This window comes from Xiphophorus hellerii, chromosome 13, assembly GCF_003331165.1.
Source record: "Xiphophorus hellerii strain 12219 chromosome 13, Xiphophorus_hellerii-4.1, whole genome shotgun sequence".
NCBI classification, from domain to species: Eukaryota; Metazoa; Chordata; class Actinopteri; order Cyprinodontiformes; family Poeciliidae; genus Xiphophorus; species Xiphophorus hellerii.
In genome coordinates, this window is record NC_045684.1 from 5,640,497 (window position 1) to 5,661,713 (window position 21,217).

Below are 21,217 nucleotides of genomic sequence, written 5' to 3' on the forward strand. Positions count from 1 at the left end.
TAAAACCTCCAACTTGTCTCCTCCGTTCTGCCATCACACATTGGTTGCTCCGCCCTCTGACGCACTAACATTTTCACCAAATACCTTAAACTTTCTTCTTATTAGCTCAGCAACATTTGCCTGGGTTAGCACTGAGGCCAATTATGACTCCTTGTTTGGCGAGAGGTGAAGTGGATGCAAAAGATTAATTAAGATTTTTCTGATTAGAGAGAGTCTCCGGGATTTCTTTTATGTCTGTGCTTGTAATTAGCATTGTTTCGATAGGATAGCACAAACATACCTGAAAAATGTCATAGTAATCCCGTGACAAACCCAAACCTCAAACCAAATGAGGCCTTTGCTTGAATGAAAATAACATCAATTATGTTCCAAAATATTTGCGGACCCACAAGCCTAATTTAACTGTGAATCAGGAGGTGGCTTCAAGACTGATTGTAAAAAAAATGCCTTGTTTAAAATCTAAAACCACATTGTTACAGAGGAAGTGTTTCCGTGGTACCAAGAGGTTGAGCACGTAATTGAAATACACAAAACACAAACAGGGTTGGATGTAGCTAGGCTGCTCATAAAAGCACTGAGTTTTGTGCCAAACATATTTCACAGAGTCATTATTTATGAAACAAAAAAACAGAATGAAAATGTGGCTGAAAAGCTGCGTACACCCAATGATTCAGGAGCTTGTTTTACCATCATTAACATATAATAACTTGAAGCTGCTGTTTCTATACAAATTTGTTCCCTCTCCATTTTTTTCAGCACAGTTTCATTGCTTGAATGACCCAATCTCTGCCTACTCTTTAACTTCTGGCACACCGAGTAGTTTCTGACTCTGGAATAAGATCACTGACTCAATGATTCTAAGGGTCATGCAAGTGATTCTAAAGCAGGACAAAATTTACCCCCCTACTCCACCATGCTGACGAGATTCACTATTTGAATCAAACTACTGAAATAAATGTAGTTTTTTGATTGTTTTCAAAATGACTGACTTGTTTTGAGAGAAAGAAAAACTGTCAGGGATGTTAATGTTCCCTCAGATTGCATGTTGCTGCATTTCATAATCAAATATTCTTTCTGCATGAAAAGACATTTCACTGAATCACCTCCATGTGGTGATTCAGTGAAGAGAATGACCACAAACTTTACTGAAGAAAATATAATAAAACAGCAGTTTATTCACACAATTAACTAAACTATACTAGTATCTAGCAATCACAAAGCAATCAAAACCACTTTTGAGCTGAACCACTTATTAAATGTCAACTCCACTTTGTCTTCTTGTACATTAAGTTAAGGCTGAAGTTGTTTCTCCAGCTGTCATTTAGAACTGGAAAAAACTGTCACTGCAGAACCATCAGTTAACTGTAATTTGGTCCAAAAGTCTCATCATCAATTTCTCTCCCTACTCTTCCTTCTACCACCTCAAACTCCCGAAGGGGCTCGAGAGAAGGGATGCAACCAAATGCACTCTGGGGATCGTAGTCCAGAAAAATGCTGGGGCTTTGCAACATCTGGCATGACTGATTGAGGATTGGGCTTACAGAGGATTCAACTGCTGAACCAGTGAGCAAGGACAGCTGCAGCTGGTCGATGGTGCTGGCGGGGAAAGACTGCGATTGGTCTAGCGAAGAGCAAGAAAGTGATGAGGGGGTGGTTGCCAGGGCAACAGCTCCAGGGGGAGCGGAAGGGGAGTTGGCCTGGGAGTCTTCAGAGTTGAGGGAACGTCTCAGCTTGGCCCGAGCGTTCTGAAACCACACCTGAGGGAATATTATGGAAGGAAGGAAAGCGTATGGAGTATGATAACAGAGACTGAAAACAGCTGCGAAACAGGTTAAAAAACAGATCATTGGAAGATCCAAACATCTATTGAATGTGAATTTTGAATCACGCTTAAAGAAGACCTTTCTTCTTTCATTCAGTTTTGGAAGATGGTTCGAGTTTTTATGGAGCCATATTCATTGACCTCTTTAAAAACCTGTCTGATCACCTGCCACAAACACAAACTCCAGATTTTGCTATACTTTTCTCATAATTTCTAAAAGTTCACTTCAAATTACTATTAAATGTCTGTGACTTTTACTGCACCATCAAATACGGGAAATGCATTATTTTCACATAATATTAAGTGGAGGACTGAGTGATGCATACCTGCAGGACTCTCTTAGGCAGACCAGTCTTATGAGCGAGGCAAGTCCAGTCTTTGCCGTCAGGGTTGTGCTTCTGGGCAAAGTATGACTCAAGTGCTCTGAGCTGCTCGCTGCGGAAACATGTCCTGATTCGCTTGGTCCGTCTGCGCGTCCGCCCACCCGCCTCTTTGTCGTCCACTCGTGGTTCTGGACTGCTGACAGACTCCTCCCCTTCACCGGACACCTGGTTTTGACCCGTCTCTGGCATCAGATAATGATCATGGTGGTGATGTTAGTTAGATACCTTAAACATCCTTAGACACAAAGTCAATGAGCTGAAAAAGCTAAAAGCCATGTTTTTGACTTGATATTTTCAGGTTGAGCTCAAGTCAGATAAAAGCTTCACTCAACCCAGAGAAATTACTTATTTTATAAACCACTAGCTACAGTTAAATCTACTTTTGTTCTTCTTGCTTCACAATCGCCCAAGAGATGTTGACATGGAAGGGAGAGTTACAATTGTTACACCTGGAATACTGTGTATAGTTATATGATAAAATTCAAACACATTAGTTGTAGCACAAATTCAATTTGCAAGTATAACCACCAGATGATCCTCTAGTCCAGTGTTTCCCAACCCTGGTCCTCAAGGCACACTGCCCTGCATATTTTAGGTATTTCCTTTCTTCAGTCCAACTGATTTCAATTGATCACTGATTAACTGCAATCAGTTGAATCAGGCATATTAAAGCAGGGACACCTCTAAAACATGTAGGACAGTGAGCCTTGAGGACCAGGGTTGGGAAACACTAGTCTTTGTCTAATTTCTAAAATATATTTTTGAGCAGAATTTTATTTATTTATTTATTTTATTTACTTGTTTAGAAGGGACGGTATTACATTATGTGACATGTTTAGATTGCTGTAAATGTGCCAGATTTAGCCAACCATATAATTTACAGACCATTGCATGTTGAGGATAACACTCAACAACTTCATTTGTATTTGAAGCACTATTTGCATTTGGAAAGCCAGAAAATTGAGCAGTAACTCAGAGCTCAGTCAGATGTTGTTGGGAATAGGGAAAATTATGGAAAGATATTTTGTGCATGTGCTCATGGCTTTTGGACTGAGGTCTACATCATGCCCCTTTGAGTCTATTATCCAGCTGCATGTTTTAGCTACATGATATCACTGGACTGACTTATGTTGCAAAGAAGAAAGAAGAATTATTTTAGGTATTTTTCTTAAGTAATGGTTAGATGAAAATGAATAGTTGATTAGCGACCTCACCAGTACCACACCTATAGGTACCTCGTGATAGGCTAATAATGCAATAATTGTTAATGCTGGCAAATATGCATGTATTGTAACTTAGTGATGAGATTTATCATTGTTTGTGTTTTAATTTTCAAAGTTTTAACCATAACCGAACAACAAAAAATTACTCTTAACACAATGTTGCTTTGTTTACTGCCCCCTACTGGAGATATTTGCAAAATTAGACTTGACACTTCATGAATTATTGCGAGTTGTTTACATGACACTACTCCTTTAAGCTTGAAGCATGAAGCATAAAATGATGCTTAGTAATGCTTGCTGCCTTTAAGAACATGGGTTCTGATCAGAAGACAGCTAGATGAATCAACTAAGGGTGGGATTGTGGAACTAGCTAACGTACAACTATAAAACTGTACCTAAATTTCAACAAAACGTTTCAAAGCGGTTTTAACGTTTATCATCCCAAGTCATTTTTGAAAAACACTTACAAACACACTGACCTTCTTTTAGATGTGATTGTGAGGGGTCTTGCAGTGGCAGATTGCCTCCATCACCATTATAATGTGACTCACAATACAGGTTTGGGCCCTGCATGCAGTAGAGGTTCCCTGGCATTAATTTTACATCACATTCCTGCAAAATACAATTTTAAAAAGCATGCATTCATTTGTTAATTTGTAATTAAACTAGTAGCTAGTTGGTTAACTAACCTGGCAGGAAAAACAGTGGGGATGAAAGGTCAGCTCACCAGACCTCATGACCAAATCAGTGGGTGGGATTGGCTGGAGGCAGCGAGCACATTGGCCGCCTCCAAACGTTCTGATGAGAGAAGGAAACCAGATGTCAGAAACTGAAGTCACATGTTAACTCAGTGCAGATGTTAGGAAGTGAAGTGGTTCAGCATGCAGAATCACTTATACCTGCTGTAGTCCTGCTGGCAGTAAATGTTTCCATCTCTCCAGAAGAGGGAAGGGTGAGTCTGTAGCTCGCAGTGGCACTGGCTGCAGCGGAGGCAGATGCTGTGCCATACCCTCCCTGCAGCCAATAGGAAGAAGCGATCACATACCTGCTCGCCACATCCGGCACATATGATTGGCTCTGGAATGGACACACTTGTTGAAACCTAAAAAATGTTTGATATGATCAAAAATGAAAGATAAAGAGGGGAAGTAAACATTAGGTTTATGGCACAGAGGGCTTCCAATGTCAAAAATTTGGATCTCAGCAGCAAAAATAAATTCCTTAAAAAATAGTGTCAAATTGTAAAATAGAATTTCATTTGTTATTGAGAATGCTATGCATACCTTTAAAAAAAATGACAAAAAATTGTTTCTTTTCGAATTAATACTGCTTCAGACATTGCTTTGTTATTTTTTTAGAGATACCCATCTAATTATATGTTAGAAACCAACTGCATGCTAAATACATAAAATCTGAGTTTCCAAGGGGATTTTTACAGATTCCTGAAAAAAAAATGGACTTTGTCAGAATCCTGAGGTTAAAATTATTTATTTTTTTTTTATTTTTATTTTTATTTATTTTTTTGTGAATATGAATAATGTTTGCATAGCAAATACCTAAGTTAAACTAAACAAGTAAGCATTTAGCTTTGATTAGCTTTCAGGATGACTTGCAGGTGTTTGCTAAAGTTAAAATTTTATGTTTTAGACACAAAAACATAAAGTATAAATTAAAGAATGACATCAATCTTGTGAGCTCTGCTTGTTAGCATGAAGCTCATGTTGCCTGTCAGGAGGTGAAGAAAAACATACTTCTTTTCTAAAGCATGCTAACACACAATATCACATATTAAAGCCAGAAGAAGTAAAAATATTTAAAGCATAAAATACAAGCAGTATGAATTAATGTTATTGATCTGCCAAGCTGTGCAGAAACTAACCTTAAGGTTCTTCTGTCAACCATCTCACATAAAAAAATGAAAGCTTCAATGATTCAATGATTTAGGGTATTATAATTACATTTTCTGAAGCAGTGTTGTCCTCCACTGCTGTTGGGCCACCGGCCAGCTGTACCACCTCCGGCGTGTCACCGAGGTCGCTGCCATACAAAAGGTCCTCCAGGGCTTGGTCGTCTGGAGACATCATGATTAAGAAATCTGAGAAAGCAGGGGGTAATTAGGAGTCTTCTCTGTAACAACAGGTCTATGTTTCTATTCATAAGCACGCAACAATTTTCAGCTGTTTTAAATGTTTATTATAAAAACAGATAAAATCTTTAGGTGAAGTAATTGTTTTTATGTGAACTAAACAGCATGTTATCAATCAACTTGAGGAAACAATACTTGAGGAACTTATATATAGATACAACAGATAACTTACCTTTGTTTATTGAATTGATTATTATTTGGTTCCCACTGAGTGTGCCCTCAGTACTAATCATGAAAAACTTCTCTCCAAGGAGTAACAAAAAGTGTTAGATCCAGCTTTCCAGTTCCAAACTTCCCTTTTTATCTTGAAAACATTCCTGCTTTATAAAAAAATCTCATCCCTTTTCTTTCAACTGCAAACCACAGTGCTTCCCCTGTTGCAGGTGTCCTTGTAGCCTCCTGTTTTGTGGTTTTGGGATGAACCCACTTCACCTGAGGTCTGCCTCTTCACCTTAGCATTGTCCAACCACTTTCCCAGCATCCGATCTGTCGGCAGTCCCAGGTGACAAGCACCTGTAAACAAGAAACCCAGCTGGCTCAGAGAGCAACAAGGAAGCACTGCGATTGGCTGCCTGGTGAGCAGGTCAAAGGGTGGGGTAGAGGGCTTTACACAGGGGGCCAATTAAAAAAACAAAATGTGTTTAAGAGGACATCTGGGAAATGTGCTGAAAAATTAAGACACTTTTACACTCGTCTTTGATATCCAGCTCTTCTCTTCCTTTGGTGTTTTGTTAAATTAAACTCATTGTGTCAACAGTGAGAGGATGACCAACAAAAAATATAACAAAATACACATGTGTGACTTCCCAAAGAATGCATCAATAAGAAAAACAAACCGTCTTTTGTGCATCCAAATTGTTTCTTGCATGACTGGCAAGTCACCAATAGACTGACTTCATGAAAGATCTGGAATGTCCCAGGCAGAATCCAGAACTAAATCTAACAGAAAATCTGCAGCATCTCCCAAAGAGGGATGTGGACGAGATATTTTACTCACAGACCGATGGGGTTAGAGAATCTTTCTGAGGTAGAGTGGGCAAATATTGTCAAGTTGAAATGTACGACACTGATTGACTCAAAGGTGCGATACTGGAATTACTGGCAATCCATTAGTTTAAAATCAGGTTATTGCAGTTTTCTGCCCCCCCCAATTTCTCTATATTGTCCGGATTCTGGGGTTCTTACTGCTGTTCTATTCTGTGGGATGTTTTGGGACAGATTTTAACCTAAAAGTCCTGGTTCATGATACAATGCTCTGCAACATTTTCAGAAGCCGATCAACAACATCAGAGATCCTCCAACATACCCAACAGGTACTATATACTAATTCTTCATTTTGTGTTGGACTCACCCGAAGTGTTTGTTACATGAAAGTTACGTTTTAGGATCATCTAATTCAATTGACACAATATGTGAAAGCACTTTCAGTATTTTGTGCAAAAAAAAAAACCAACCAAGAAATAAATATTTATTTAAAAAATGTGAACATATTTTAGGTCCAAATGTCACAAGTTTCAAACTCAAATCATTTTATTGTTGTATTTTCTTACAAGGCACCACAGGTAGACAAACATAAAACACTGATATGTTTACAAAAAGACAAAATAAAACAGAAAAGACAAACACGGTGAGGACAGTGATGCACCTGTCATGGCAGCTGAACCACAGCAGGTGCTTTTCTCTTCTTTCTCTGTACACACTGAGAAGCCCAGCTGAGGTGGAAAACTGAACAGTAGGGGGCACTGCTGAGCTTTAAAGCAGGGATGATGAGAGGATAAAAGTTACAGAGGAGAATAAAGAGACACAATCAGATCCTGTTTTTGGCTTGATATCCAATTTGAAAAAGGAAAGAGATTTTCAGATTGGCTTTCAACAAGAAAAGATACATACATTTATGTTTTCAGTACCGTAAGAAGCACATTCTAAATGTTCAGAGCAAAAAAGAAAAAAAAAAAATATGCACAGACATACTGAACTCTGAGCAACCAGTAAGTTTATTTACAGAAGACAGAGAGGGAGCCAAAGAACATAAACTAGCTTAAAATGCTGCAAACAGAACAGTATATGAACAAAACTGTCAACACAGAACTGCAACCATTTGAAAAAACACACAATACTTCCACTCATTACCAGCTTTCCACATCAATTATGCTAATGAGTTCAGTAATGCTCCTGATTCCAGCTTAGTTTATAAGTAATGTTTTACATTCCTATTTTAGCTAGGCTATTTACTTTAAAGTCTTCAGACCTGCAGCAGCATGCAAACCATTCAATTTGGTCTAAGTGGATTCTTTTTGTTGGATTTGCCTGTGACATTTCCATTTGTTTTACTCACTTTTTATTGCATTTATTTTACAAATTTAGCAGAATTTCTGTGCAGCCTCTTTGATACACTTCCAGTCCATGACATAATTTCTTTTTTTTCTTATAAAGCTTGTAAAACTCAATTAGCTCTATTATATACACTGGGAAAAATTCAAAAGTCTTAAAATTTTAAAGGATATGCCAAGTTATGCATGAGAAACCCCTTTCAAAAACATTTTGACCAATAATAATCTTCTGATATTTTAGTAGAATCCACTTAACTTGAGTGTTTTTTTTAATTGAATTGTTAAGATGTTTTTAATGCTGCTCAAGAAGCATCTTTTTTTGACAATAAAGAGAGCATTCTATTTTAAAAGTTGCTGAGAGACAACCATACTGTATTGTTTGTATTGATGAAGTCCTTAAACTTCAAAAGGTCAGATTCATCTGGTTTTTATGTGTGACTGTAAAGGTTTAATGAGAAGCATCTTTATATTTTTAAGCATATTAGCACCTTTTCTAATATCAGTTTCTCTCATCAATTAAAGATTTTTTACACCCTTTTATGCCATGGAATTCATTTAATGTTCTGTTTCTTTTTGTTTTCTCTTTTTTGATTAGGATGAAACTTCACAACCAAGCCTTTTGTAGTTTTTAGGGTTTGGAAATATTTTCCCTGGGTTAGTTTTAGATTGTATCAATAAAAAAACACTAAATTTGGGTTTTGCATTTCTGAAACTTTTAGCATTTTGAGGTCACAAACGGCTGCTTATTAAGATACCAGCTAATAATTTTGATCAACTGTTTCTGAAAAAATAAAAACTTCACAATATACAGTTACACACTGATAACTTGCTTTGTACACATGAAAAATATCTCTATTTCCAAAAGAGAACAAGGCATTTGTTAAAATATATGTGTACATATGATGACACTGCTTCTTTATGAGTTCACCATCCTGTTTCTCACTTTGTTCTGCTGGCTGGAGGCCTGAAGGATGCTGGTCTCATCTTCATTTCTGTAAACTGGATGGAATGGTGTTCTCCTTTCCATGACTTCCAGATCACACCCTAAGACACAAACAGAGGAATAGTCACATGCCATCGTACAATTCTAAGTATCAGATGGATCATACCTTCCCTATATAATTGTTTACATTTCATATTGTATGCAAAATTGTTCAAAGAATTAATCTTCCATGTAAAAAAGGGAAAACCTGTCTGTAGCTATAGCTGCACAAATAAGTCTCTACAATGTAACAGATGCAAAATAATAGTGTGCTCCTCTCACATTCAGTGCTCTTTTTTAGCATGTTGTACCCGACATTTGTTCATATATTTAGTTGAATTAATGGGAAGTCTTGTTTAGATTTGAACCTGTGAATTCACATTTGATGTGACATCCTATAAATATTTCAGTTCCGTTTACAGAGTTAGCAATATTCTATTTACTGTACAATTTGTCTGATGTTGCTACCTGATGTTTGTAGTCAATTCCATAACGACCATTCAGATTTGCTTGATGGCAGTTTTTGTACCACCAGCCACCTTGATAAGAAATGGCACAGCGGGTGATCCACGGTGCCGGATCCCGGTCTTTGGTGGAGAAGACGCAGTTGTTGTGGTAACTAAGGGAGTCACCTGAAACCAGGGAACATGAGAAATTGAATAGGTTTCCTTTCATGCAGATCATTCAGTCAGGTTTTGGGAGCCAGTATGACCAGGAAAGCTTTTGAATTTCCATTTCACCTGCAGTGCCGCTGTATCCACCCACACTCAGTTTGTAGTTCCTGGTGGACACCTCAAATGTTGAATACTTGGCGAACACCTGCTCACTTCCGTCTCGTAGGTCGACCCGTAGATTCATCTTCGTCATCTTAGTCAAGTTGTGAATTTTTTCAAGGCCTAAAAGCATGAAATTAGGCTTGCTTGAGACATTCAAGATTTTGTCAAAAAATGCATTTCATTTATCGAAAATAAAAATTACATTTACATAACAATGCGGTGACTGTAAAGAGTGACACAGAGAATGGTTGAACATTTCTGAATACAGATGTAATTAAGACCTGGTGGTCAAACCAGGTAAAATATGGAGACATCAAACTTTTTCCCTTGAATATCAATGCATAATTTTGAGGAGCATGAAGGGTAAAATATTTAAATTTTTTAAAATCTAACTGCAGTTGAATCTTCATGGTTGAATCACAGCAAGAAAGTCATAGGCAGATATCACTATTCACCATCAAGATACAAATTATACATCTTTTAATTGATTCAGTTACTAGCAAAATTGGAATTTAAAAAAGTAGCTTTTGCATCAAATATCACTACTTGATAAAAATATGATTAATCAAAGCTCCTATTTAATTGATTTTTAATTGCCTCCTATCACAAATATTTAAAAAATTGTGTACATTTGTCAATGAAAAGTGATAATAAAATCTTCAGCTTGAGTTAAAAAAAAACTATTACTGTAGATTACAGAAACTTTTTAGGATTGTCTGTAAGCTGTCATGCATTCTGACCTAATAAACATTTCATTACTGTGAAGAGTTTCTCTCACCAAGCCAGAACTCTCCACTCAGATTTCCAAAGCCAGAAACATAATCCTTCCAACCATTGTAGAATTCCACCGAGCCATCCTTCCTCCTCTGGAAGACCTGGACATGGGTCGGAAACATAAAGAAGGGGAAACTAAATATAACAGAAGGACATCTTCCTGATTCCTGAAGTTTACAGTTCTGACTGTACCATCCAACCGCCGCCGTCGGTCTCCATGTCACAGAAAACGTTCATCGACTTGCCAAGTTTCCCCTGAGGGAAGATCTCCACCACATTTGAAGAGACAACACCGTTCAACAGTTCCTGAGAGCAGTCAGTTGGGAATGGGAACTTCAGTGTGCCTTAAGAGAAAGAAGTTTGTAATGAGATAAACTTTTTATCAGTTAATAATAAGGACTCTTAAAATAACCGGAGGTACCAGTAGTGAATTCAGTGTTGCTGCTGGCTACCAGCTGTCCTCCCCTTATAGACCGTAGTTCCACAATGTACAAAGACCCTGGATGCAGTCTGGTCAGCTCGAACTGTGTTAGGTCTGAGCCTACTATAATTTCCTGTCAGAATGCAAAACATCAAGAGTTATCAGCAAAAGGATGAACATGCCTGTTATAAAGAAGAAAACTGGGTAAAAAAATGGTAATATTTTTAAAACTATAGACTCAAATTCCAGGCCAAGTTTGACATTTTATACAAAACTGTAATTGAAGGGAATGCCATATAATAATATAGTATAGCACAGTAAATCTTAGTTTATAGAAACTAAAATATAAAATAAAACACAAAAAGGCACTTGTACACTGACAGTTTTCCTACCTGTGGGCTTTCACCTTTGATCCTATAAACCAGTATGTATTTATCCACCAGCTTTGACAAAGGTATCCATGACACAACAGCACTCCGAGGGGTCACATTGATGGCCTTTAGATCTTGAGGTTCATTTTGATCTTGCCCTGAGCCTGCAGAGCCTGAGTAAGTTTCATTTTCATGATTGATTATTGTCTTCTAAATGAAGTATTTTATAATTAAGAAAATACAAGGTCTGGCTTAGAAACATATTTCATGCATGTGTCTGCATGGTGCGATTGGTTGCTGACCGCTTTTGGTGGTAAAGCTGGTTGTAGCTGGTGAACTCTCCAGGTTGCCCAGCTGACTTCTTACAGTGACAGTGTAGGTGGTAGATCCTTCAAGACCGCTCAGCTGCTGCTCAGCTACGTTTCCTGAAACTGTAACCCTCACTTCTGATCCTGCACAGGGAAAAAAGCAAAACCATACCAGTTTCAAGCATGCATTTTAGGCCCATACAACCTATAAATATTTAAAAAAACAATAAATAAATACATCATAATTGTCATTAAAGCCCTTTTGGTAAAGAAAGTCATTTGCAACCATGCCTCTCTTATCAAAAGAAAGTTTGTGCCACCTATGGATGGTCAACATGAAATCTGCATTCCCATTCTCTGATGAACTACAGTTATTTGTGAGATCTTTAAGCCTGCTTTTAAGTGCTTTTAATGTTTAAGTTACTAATCAGACTTGGGTGTGACTGATGGATTTGAACTCAGCTTTCCAGAACATATGACCAACAACTTTCAACTCATGACTTTGTAATGGGGTCAAAGTCATAAAATCATTATTTGAAAAGCAGATGAAATTATGATCAATGCCTTTTAAAACAAAAAATGAATGCAAGAGAATTTGAAACTCAAGCTACAGTTGCCAAATAAGGAAGAACACATAAAAATGTTTCAGCCTGACACCATCAGAACTTACCTGTACCTGAGCCATATACAATGGTGTACTTATCAACAGAGGCAAGAGCTGGACGCCACAATAATAATGCTGTGGAGTCAGTCACATTGACTGCTTGTAGGCCAGTGGGTGGGTCAGGCACTAAGAGTGACAAAAGTGGAGATAATAACAGAATTACAAACAAGAAAATGCAGTATTTTCCTAAAGATACAAAATTGCACATACAGAACACAGTCTGGATTTAATCAATCACACAAGCTGTTAGAAAGCATTAAACTAACCTAGCAGAAAATCGAAATAGATTCAGACTGACACTCATAAAAGTACCGACTTGTGAATTTCACACAGTCCATTTATTGTCAAGAATTTTAAATTGGAACACATGTTGGGACGGCATTAATGAAATCATCATGTCCCACAGATTATCATTTCAATGTTCTTATATATTTGAAATGAATTATTGCCATCCCCTTTTTTTAACTCGCAGAACTCACGTGTCATGACAGTATCTTTAATTGGATCACTCTCATCCAGTCCGAGGGTGGAGACGATGGTGACTTCATAAGAGGATCCTGGAGACAGTTGAGATAGATCGAGGGTGGAGTCCCGGGAGCCTACCGTTACTGACACTGGCTCTCCTGCGAGAGACAAAATAAGGATTAACAATTAGTTTGCTTTTTTTTTCAGGTAAGAAATCATGTGGTGAAGTGAGGAACAGTCAGATTCAAGATTGTTTTCAGTCATTTTCTTGTCTTACCCTCATCTGCGTGGGTGTAGGTGACTTTGAAACCATCAACAGAACTTTTTGGTTTTGTCCATGACACTGTCATAGAGTCTTCAGTCACCTCGCTGAACATTATGTTGGATGGAGGCTCTGGTCCTGGAGGACAAAAACCGCCAAGAGTAAAGGTACATTAAAGCAAGGAAGGTTGGGACAAACAGCAGAATATATGACTTAGTAAGACAAATTCAGAAACACATATAAGATCATTTAAAAACATCAATAAAGGAATGCAAAGAAAAAGAGAATTTAACAAAGAAAAAGGGGAAAACGGATAAATGGATTATGCACAAAAGACCAAAACTCTTGTCTCAATCATATTTATCCATTCACACATTTTCTTTTGGTAATCCAGTAAGTTTGTGTGTATATATGTACAGCACAAACATATATACAGTATACAAGTTATACACAGACAGACAGTAACAAATTCAGGCAGATCATGGCTCCTGGGCAGCAGAAAAGGAGAGAATGACAACTTTATGAATCTTTACAAACACAGTAATTAGCAGGTCAGTCAATTCCTGAAAACAGAAGCATTGCAGGAATGAATGATAAAGACACACAGGGAAGAAGAAATTATTTTTACGTTATTAAAAAGGGAACAAAAACATATATTTACATATTAGATGAATACAATAACAAGCTTGAAATGAAGGATCATGTAAAAAGTGTTAAAGGTAATTTTTTGTCATTGTGATATTTCTATTTTATTTAGAAGACAATTAAATACTGGAACTGGACCTTTTTTAAAACTTACTGAGGCCCATATTTAAAATATTTTAAAACAACACTACTCTACCAAGTAAAATCATGAATTTATGACAGACATAACCTGAACCTGAACAGTTTTTACCTTTTGACACCCAAAATGGTTTAACCTCAGAGTAACTTAACTCATTTGGTTTTCTTGCATTTAAATACAAATGTTAAAGATATAGACCAAATGTACAATGACCAGCTGTGGTCTTACCCTGGTTTGGGTGAGAGATGAAGGGGTGTCAGTGAAGCTGGCTGTTAGCTTACCCTAAATGAGAGAAGACCAGAGCAGCAGTGAATAAATGGAGTTATGGGGTGACTGTTTTTGATGTCATCTCAGCTGATGATCGCATAAAATCAGTCAGGTTGAAAAATGGGTCAGTCAGGACAGAAACCATTTACTAAGGTTTGGATAGCTAGGCAGAAATACAGAATGCGTACAGGTGTTCCTCAAAGCTTACTACTAGATCCTTGGAAGGTTTACATTTACACTTTTATTAAAACGTTATGAAAACTAGATCAATATAGAAATTACATTGAAAGCACTGAATTTGCTTTCAAAGCAAAACAAAATGTTTGCTGCAAGAGATTTGTATATATTATCAATTGTTTCAAAGATAATCATAAATATTTAATACTGATCATCAAAAAGTAAATATTTGACAATTTGTAGTTTCAGAAAAAAAAATCAATCTTGCAATTTCTGGAGTGTTAAATGACAATTTATAGCAATGACTTCTGAAGGATGACATCAAATAACTCAGATTTTATTGTAAGATGGGTAGTGATTATGATGTAGTCATTCATGAATATGCGTATCTCACATATTCATGGAAGCTGGAAAATTAGTGTACAACAGCAGCACTTACACAAAACATTAAACAGACTATTTAACACCATTGTGTTCAAAAATAATAGGAACAAAAAAACTGGTTATGTAAGAGTGAACATATGTTCACATGACGGACACAGGACGGCAAACCAGACACAGTTTACAAGAGTACAACACACTTATGAAACAGAAATGTAGGGAGCATTTGATTGCAAGCAGATATATCCAGTGGTGGTCAAGCAAAGTGACAATTGACGTGATACACTGTGAAGACATGACACAAATAACATTTAATAGGTTGAAACTCATGGAAGGTTCTAGATTGTAAGAGCAAGAGTGACTCTCTGGATCAAGACTTGACAAAAATAATAGTGAGGTGGTTCTTCTACCTGTCACCATTGTTAGTACCTGTACTGATGACAAGCTTGTGCAGTCTGGATAGAATGCCGGGACCTTTTCCAAGCAAGGTTATGGTGTACTCCGTCTGAGGAGGTAGATGTTCAAACTGGTGGGAGCGAGCAGAACCAGGCAGCACTTGTCTGAAGCTTTTCTCCCTCTCTGTTGGTTTGTCCACTGTACCTTTTTGGGTAATTGGGACTTGAGAATCTTTAGGTACTTTGTTATTGTCCTCGTCACCTCCATTTTCTGTTGAGAATTCTTTGGTGTCTCGATCTTTATCTTGTTTATTTTCCTTCTGTTTTCGGCTTTCATCTTTATCAACCTCTGTTCTACTTATAAGAAAGTTTTTGTACTTCCCTTCAGGCGAATCCCACATCACTGTGAATCCATCAGAAGTCTGGTTTGTCACATCCACAAAGTTCAGGGGTTCTCTTTCGTCCCCAGAAGAAGAAACCTCAGAAGCAAGACGTTTTGTCCCGTCAGTTTCAGTATCAAAAACAGTGTTTACAATGGGATTTGTTTTTGGAAACTCTTTCTTTTGTATTCCATCAATACTTTGGGAACCATGATGCTCACCTATAACAGTTCTGGATATGGGTTGTCTATTTGGAAGTGTGACAGGTTTGACAGAGATGCTACTTTGATTTGTGGCACCAATATCCCTGTCAATATCATGTCTCTCTTTGATGTCAGAATCTATTGGTGCTTCCAGTTTGATCAGGACATCATCTCCATTATCTGACTCCTTCATTTGTTTGTCAGCACTGGTTTTCTGTTCATGCATAAGAATATTTTGTCTTAATATGCCATTTACTTGTTCACGTGATTGATTACTTTGCAGGCCAGGGCTAAGCCTCTTAGTATTTAGGTTTTCTGATTGTGATTCAGGATTCTCACTGGTACTGTCTTTTCCCAGTTCATTAGTTTTGACCCGAGGAGTAAGAGGGCCTCCACTTTGCTTTTTCCCTATGAAAGGTCTGCGTATTGGACCTCGGATAGGATTTTGGCGACGTCTCCAGTTCATGAATGTTTTATTTTGCACAGATTCACCATGTTGGTGTGGGTGATGAAGGTTTGGCTGAAGGGAGGAAGGTGCAACCCTTCCCCTTGGGATGTGAGTGAACTCATTTGACATGCTGGTTTTGGAGAAACTTATCCCGACTCCTTCTTTTTCTTCAGTTATAGGCATAGGATCAGATAGTACAGATTCTCTAGAATGAGATGTGGAATTTTTTAATAATTCAGTGGGAAGCATCTGTTGTTTCAAGGTATCTGCGTCAGGATTTATAGATAGGGAGGGTTGAGTCAAAATCTTTGACACTGGTCGGGTTCTGTTTTGAACATTTGAAAGCATCCGACGTGGGTATATACCCTTCAGAGGGAGGCGACGGACAGGGAAATGTCTACGTTCTGACGGCATCTTTTTCTGGCTTTCTCCCACCCCAGAGGTTACATTTCTGGATATTCCATCTGGCTCTCTGTTTCCATCTTTCACAGGACGATTTCTTTCCAATGAGGGTGTTTTTCTTGAAGCAGACAAAGATGGTGAAGATGATACATTGTTTGTTTCTTTTATTAAGGTCTGCCTCAAATGAGGAGGAGAATGGATGGGAACTTTCACATTTTGATGGCTTTTGTTTCGAAGCAAGTCGAAGTTGGGGTAAAGGCGACGTATGGACCCTCGTTTTGGATCACCATGGTAGAAAGGGGAACTTTCACTTTCTTCTGAACTTGATAGTTCACTATCCTCAGTAAGTGCAGAGTCGGAAGTAGAATCCAATTCATTGCTTCCATTTAAACCTAAAGCATCCATGCTGGTTGAGGTGGGTAATGGTGAGGGGAGTGACACAGATGATTTTTTTGAGGAAGGTGATAGTAATGACAGGTGTGAAGATGACGTTAAATCTGTTGGTGAGGAAAGTGATTTTGCATCAGGGGATGATGTCTTGGTGGATGATAAGTTGGATGATTTTGCAGTTAATGATGAAGTTGTTAAGAGTGAAGGAAACCCCTTTAAAATCTGTTTTCTTACCATTTCTGCATCAGCTGAAAGGTTTAGAGGTCTTGCTAGGTGAACTGAAATTGTTGTGATATTAAGCTCATCAAACGTTTCAGTTATTAGTTTGTGTAAGGGGTCTTGTGGCAAATCAAGGCCCTTCTCTTGATTAGGAGGCACTTCTTCTTTACTAGAACTTAAAACATTTTCTCTCAAACCTATCCCATCCTCTTCACACCCATTGCCTCTGTTTTTTAAAGGGAATCTGAAGTGAGTTACCTTAATTTTATTCATACATTTCTTCTCCTGGCTTCGGATATTCCCAGTTGGCTCGGAAGACACTGAATTAGTATTATTTTTAGTCATGTCAGCATCTGGTTGTCCTTTTGAGCCAGTGTAGAACAGTTCCTCTGAGCTACTTTCCTTATTTGGTTCAGACGGGGGCGACGAAGGTTCAAAGTCTTTTCCAGGGATTACAGCTGGACTTTGGTTACCACTCCTCTCAGAGCTTAATGTCTCTTCACTAGGGTCTGCCACAGACTCCCGGATGATCTGAACATCTGCTTTAGATTCATCAATTTCTTTTGATTCACCTTTTTTCAACACCACTGGGATTTTGTGTTTAGAATCAGGTAAAAATCGTCTTCTTCCAGGCAAGACTCTGGTTGCATTGGGACGGAACAGCCCTGGCTTTGTCACCATAGGTCTTCTTGTTTTGGGTCTGGCACTCACAAAAGATGAGGAGTCTCTGCTTTTGCTGCCAAGGTCTTGTCCTGGTGCTTGAGTAACCTGCATGGTCAAGTCCTCAATGGTAGCCCTTGGGAAAGTGGTGCCTAAAGATGTGAGAGCAGTGATCATTTGGATTAAGTGTTAAGGTCATCATATGTTGCAGTAATCCAGAAGATGTCATATCTAATAAAGGAAGAAAAGCATGTTTTAGCAGAAATTATAACATTTTAAAGACATATTTAAGAAATATGCAAGATGTTTGCCAGTTTTACACAAACAAGAAATGAAGGCATGTTGACGAAGAACCTGCAAAGAGAAAATTAACACATAAACAATGTTTTCCCTGGACAGACTTGGCGTTTGTTCCTCTGGTGAGAAGAAAATATCCACACTGAGCTCAGGAACAGATGGAGAGGTTAGGGCATTGCTCTATTAACTTTTACAGACTTTCCTGTAATGTGTTTTATATGCTGTGATGCTTGGAATAATGAGGTGTCTGGACACATATAGGTTCACTTCTCAACACCACAGCTGTCTTCACTTGCCTTGGGAAACAAATATTTTACTTGGCTATTTGAAGCTATTGGCAGTTTGTGCATTGATGGAGGAGAAAACTTTGACCAGATGCTTTTTGCGGTCTTTAACCAGTAAGGTTTTTTACTCACCGGGAACTACCTGGGTAGTTGCTGGCTGGCTACGGACCACTCCCTTCTCTGCCACCAATAAGACGTCGTACAAACGCCCTGCCTCCAGCTGCTGAATATGGGCAGAGTTTTGGCCAGCTTCTATGGTCATTTCCCGAGACCTCCCTGCTCCGTCTTTGGGTGTGATGGTCAAACGGTACCTGTCAATGTCTGCCTGCGACTCCTCCCATTGGACTACTGCTGAAGTGGAGGTGGTCTTAACAACTTGGAGGTTCGTTGGACCAGAGATAGCTGAAGATGTTGAAGGAAAAGATAAAGACACAAGTTATAGTTTCTAACTTGTCAAAAGATTGCTGCATGACTAACTGCCATGTAGTACAGCACAATCCACTTAAGAGTTTCATAATTTAACCTTAATATATTCCTAAACTTCTGCAGCCTCACTCTCCCTATTCAGAGTTAGGGAAGCAGAAAGGAATTGCTCAAGCTTTTTCTCTAAATTTCACAATTTGAGATGATCACAATAGGCAATAAGCTAGTAAAAAGTTTCTTTCTAACCTTGTATGCTCAAAACTCCATGTTTTGCAGATGGGACATTTGCAAAATATAGGACATTTTGCATTTGCAAAAATTACAGTAAAATGTGTTTTATTTCAAATTTCACTTTGTGACACAATTGCTTTTTTCATTGAGTGGAATTATAAAACAAATGTTGACATCAACCTGAAACATGTCCAAAATATAGTTTTAAAGAATTAAGAAAAAGTTTAAAGTTGGGGGTCACAAAGTGATTGACATCCTTAATAAATTGCAAACATACAGCAGGAATCTTACCAGTCAAAAATTCAGCTGTGCTCTCAACTCCCCTTCTGCCATTAATCTCTCCAACGATGGTGACGATGTACTCCTGACTGGCTGCCAGGCCCGTTTGAGTGAAGGTGGTCAGGCTTCCATCCACCTGTGCAGTGATCTGCTGATCCTTTTCTTTCTGTATGATAAAGACAAAGAGAGTATGGAGTAAGTAAAAACCACAGATATCCCCTTGTTTGAATCTACCTCTTAGAAGTTTAATGAGCTTAAATTATTGGTGTACTTTACAGTTATTATTATTATTACTAATGAGTTGCTGATCAAGAAGTCAGATTGCACACACTTTGTTGCAAGGACATCTAGGGCTATGCAGGAAACAATGTTCATATTTCTGGGGTGTTGTTTTGTTTTATTAGGCATGTGTTAATCTTTCCACTTTGATTTAAACAGCCACTTTTTGTTTTGATTATTTTTTTGGAAAGAAAGCCTTATGCTGAGTTGGATAGGGCTTTGCAATGACAATAAATCTAATTTCATCTAATTAAGATTACACTACAATGTTTAAAACAAATCAGAATATGGATGTATTTGCAGGGTCTGGATAAGTTCTTCTTGTGCGTATGAGAGCATGACTGAGCATGAGAGTTTCCTGGAAATCCGTAAGAGATCCATGAAGATTAAGCAGAAAACCTCCTCCGGGAGACCCTGGTGTTTTATTATTATACAGGCAGCATATCTAGGAGCTGCGTAAGACAGGGGAGTATGTAGCAGTGGCAGCTTATCCAGGATATCTGATATGTGGAGCTTAAAACATCCATGACTCGCGCTTTTCCTCTTGAATTGAAGCTGGACATTACATCTCAAAACCGTAACACTTTCCATGAATCCAAAGCTGAAATATTAAATAAGCCATTTGCTCTCAGCTGAGTGCAAATGGCTTTCTAATGAATGGATACCAAGCTTTACTCTAAATGGACACCATCTGGTTGTTAGGTTGGCCACTATGCTGGTTGCCCAGATCAGTGTCCTCGTGTCAAAGCAATTCCATTAATTTCCATAATAATGAGGGTGACATCATTTAAATTCATGCTTCTAATAAAATCAAGACATGCATTAAAACAGAATCAGCCCTGTGGTGTTAAAGTGTTGGCTCAGTCACAGAGAAACTCCATATTAACACTGTAAAATCAAGCTGACAGACTAAAGTCAGGCTTTTTCTTTGTTTGAATGCATTTGCATTACTGCGATTCACGCTACTTTGTAAGATATAGTTTGCTCAGTGGTAGAAATATATATATTTTTAATTTAAACTTACCCATGATGTTCTTCTGCTCAAACTGAAAACACTTTTCCCACTTTTGGTATTGTTTTAGGGTCTTTGAAAATAAAAAGGAATCCTGTAAAATTTTCCACTGGTGACCACCAATGGAAACTGGCACCGAGTTAACTATAGTTAAATAAAATTGAATGACCTGCTTCTACTGCAAGATCCATGATCCATTTTTACTAAATTTAGCTTTTTGTGATTCATCCACATAAAACTTTAAATTTAGCCTGTAATTTGATTCAAATTAGCTTTATTTTATTCAGAAAACCAAAATGTAACTATTCATTTCCTTTGGCATTACCTTGTTCCACTGAGGAAGCTGATGTCTGTTCATCACATGAATACATACTGTATGTACATAGATATTTTTGATTACTTGAAAGGATGGAAGTAATTATTTATTGGTCATTCCATACACCTACGCCAAATTAATGGCAAAAATATCTACATTTCACCCTAAAAGAACAGGAGTTTCTGAATCGTTCTGCAGCTCCTTACTATTTAACTAGATCTGTCTATGGGTTTGCAACAAAAAACGCATTGTTACTGTAAAGAGGAAACTAGTAAAATTTAAAAACAGCTAACAGTTACAGCTGATACAAATTAAAGGCTCAGAAGGCCTATCTAAAAAACACCCTCTGAGAAGATTTTGAAGGGGGAATGTGGTGGTTACACCCAAAAATAAGATGAGATCAGACATGGAAGATGAGACATTTCTTTTTTTTTAATGTCCAGCTGTTGCACTACATCGAGGA

At 37.9% G+C, this 21,217-nt stretch overlaps 2 protein-coding genes across 6 annotated transcripts in view; both read right to left on the reverse strand.

Annotated features, from left to right (window-relative positions):
• Positions 1-1,155: 1,155 nt before the first annotated feature.
• On the reverse strand, positions 1,156-6,069 carry LOC116730655 (LIM/homeobox protein Awh-like). 3 transcript variants are annotated; one of them, XM_032580014.1, is made up of 7 exons: positions 5,747-6,069; positions 5,387-5,523; positions 4,328-4,530; positions 4,118-4,226; positions 3,908-3,995; positions 2,149-2,387; positions 1,156-1,757 (listed from the first exon to the last, which is right to left on the reverse strand). In XM_032580014.1, exons 1-7 carry the CDS (start codon positions 5,805-5,807, stop codon positions 1,359-1,361), a joined length of 1,236 nt encoding a protein of 411 aa, XP_032435905.1. In that variant the 5' UTR covers positions 5,808-6,069; the 3' UTR covers positions 1,156-1,358. The 3 variants fall into 3 exon arrangements, with proteins under 3 accessions (XP_032435905.1, XP_032435903.1, XP_032435902.1); XM_032580012.1 differs by having other exon boundaries at positions 3,908-4,040; positions 5,387-5,499; positions 5,747-6,060; XM_032580011.1 differs by having other exon boundaries at positions 3,908-4,040; positions 5,747-6,049.
• Positions 6,070-7,082: 1,013 nt separating this feature from the next.
• The window catches only part of LOC116731301 (tenascin-like), a 57,115-nt gene continuing 42,980 nt past the window's right edge, over positions 7,083-21,217 (reverse strand). Inside the window, exons 7-20 of one of the 3 annotated variants that reach the window (XM_032581009.1) lie at positions 19,160-19,313; positions 18,347-18,616; positions 14,966-17,785; positions 12,943-13,065; positions 12,680-12,823; positions 12,207-12,326; positions 11,531-11,680; positions 11,250-11,401; positions 10,858-10,990; positions 10,629-10,780; positions 10,441-10,537; positions 9,627-9,782; positions 9,355-9,518; positions 7,083-8,948 (exon numbers count right to left, since the gene is read on the reverse strand). In XM_032581009.1, the coding sequence (XP_032436900.1) occupies positions 8,844-8,948; positions 9,355-9,518; positions 9,627-9,782; positions 10,441-10,537; positions 10,629-10,780; positions 10,858-10,990; positions 11,250-11,401; positions 11,531-11,680; positions 12,207-12,326; positions 12,680-12,823; positions 12,943-13,065; positions 14,966-17,785; positions 18,347-18,616; positions 19,160-19,313 (4,740 nt within the window). In that variant the 3' untranslated portion in view covers positions 7,083-8,843. Of the gene's footprint in view, positions 8,949-9,354; positions 9,519-9,626; positions 9,783-10,440; positions 10,538-10,628; positions 10,781-10,857; positions 10,991-11,249; positions 11,402-11,530; positions 11,681-12,206; positions 12,327-12,679; positions 12,824-12,942; positions 13,066-13,939; positions 13,994-14,965; positions 17,786-18,346; positions 18,617-19,159; positions 19,314-21,217 lie in introns of those variants that run through there. The other 2 variants (XM_032581011.1, XM_032581010.1) reach the window with 2 other exon arrangements.

Coding starts and splice junctions, on each gene's coding strand:
- LOC116730655 (XM_032580011.1), bottom strand. CDS start 5,807: ATGATTAGTACTGAGGGCACACTCAGTGGGAACCAAATAATAATCAAT. Junction 4,227..4,327: donor TGCCAGCAGGACTACAGCAG/GTATAAGTGATT, acceptor TTCTCTCATCAG/AACGTTTGGAGGCGGCCAAT. Junction 2,388..3,907: donor ACAATCACATCTAAAAGAAG/GTCAGTGTGTTT, acceptor ATCTGATGCCAG/AGACGGGTCAAAACCAGGTG.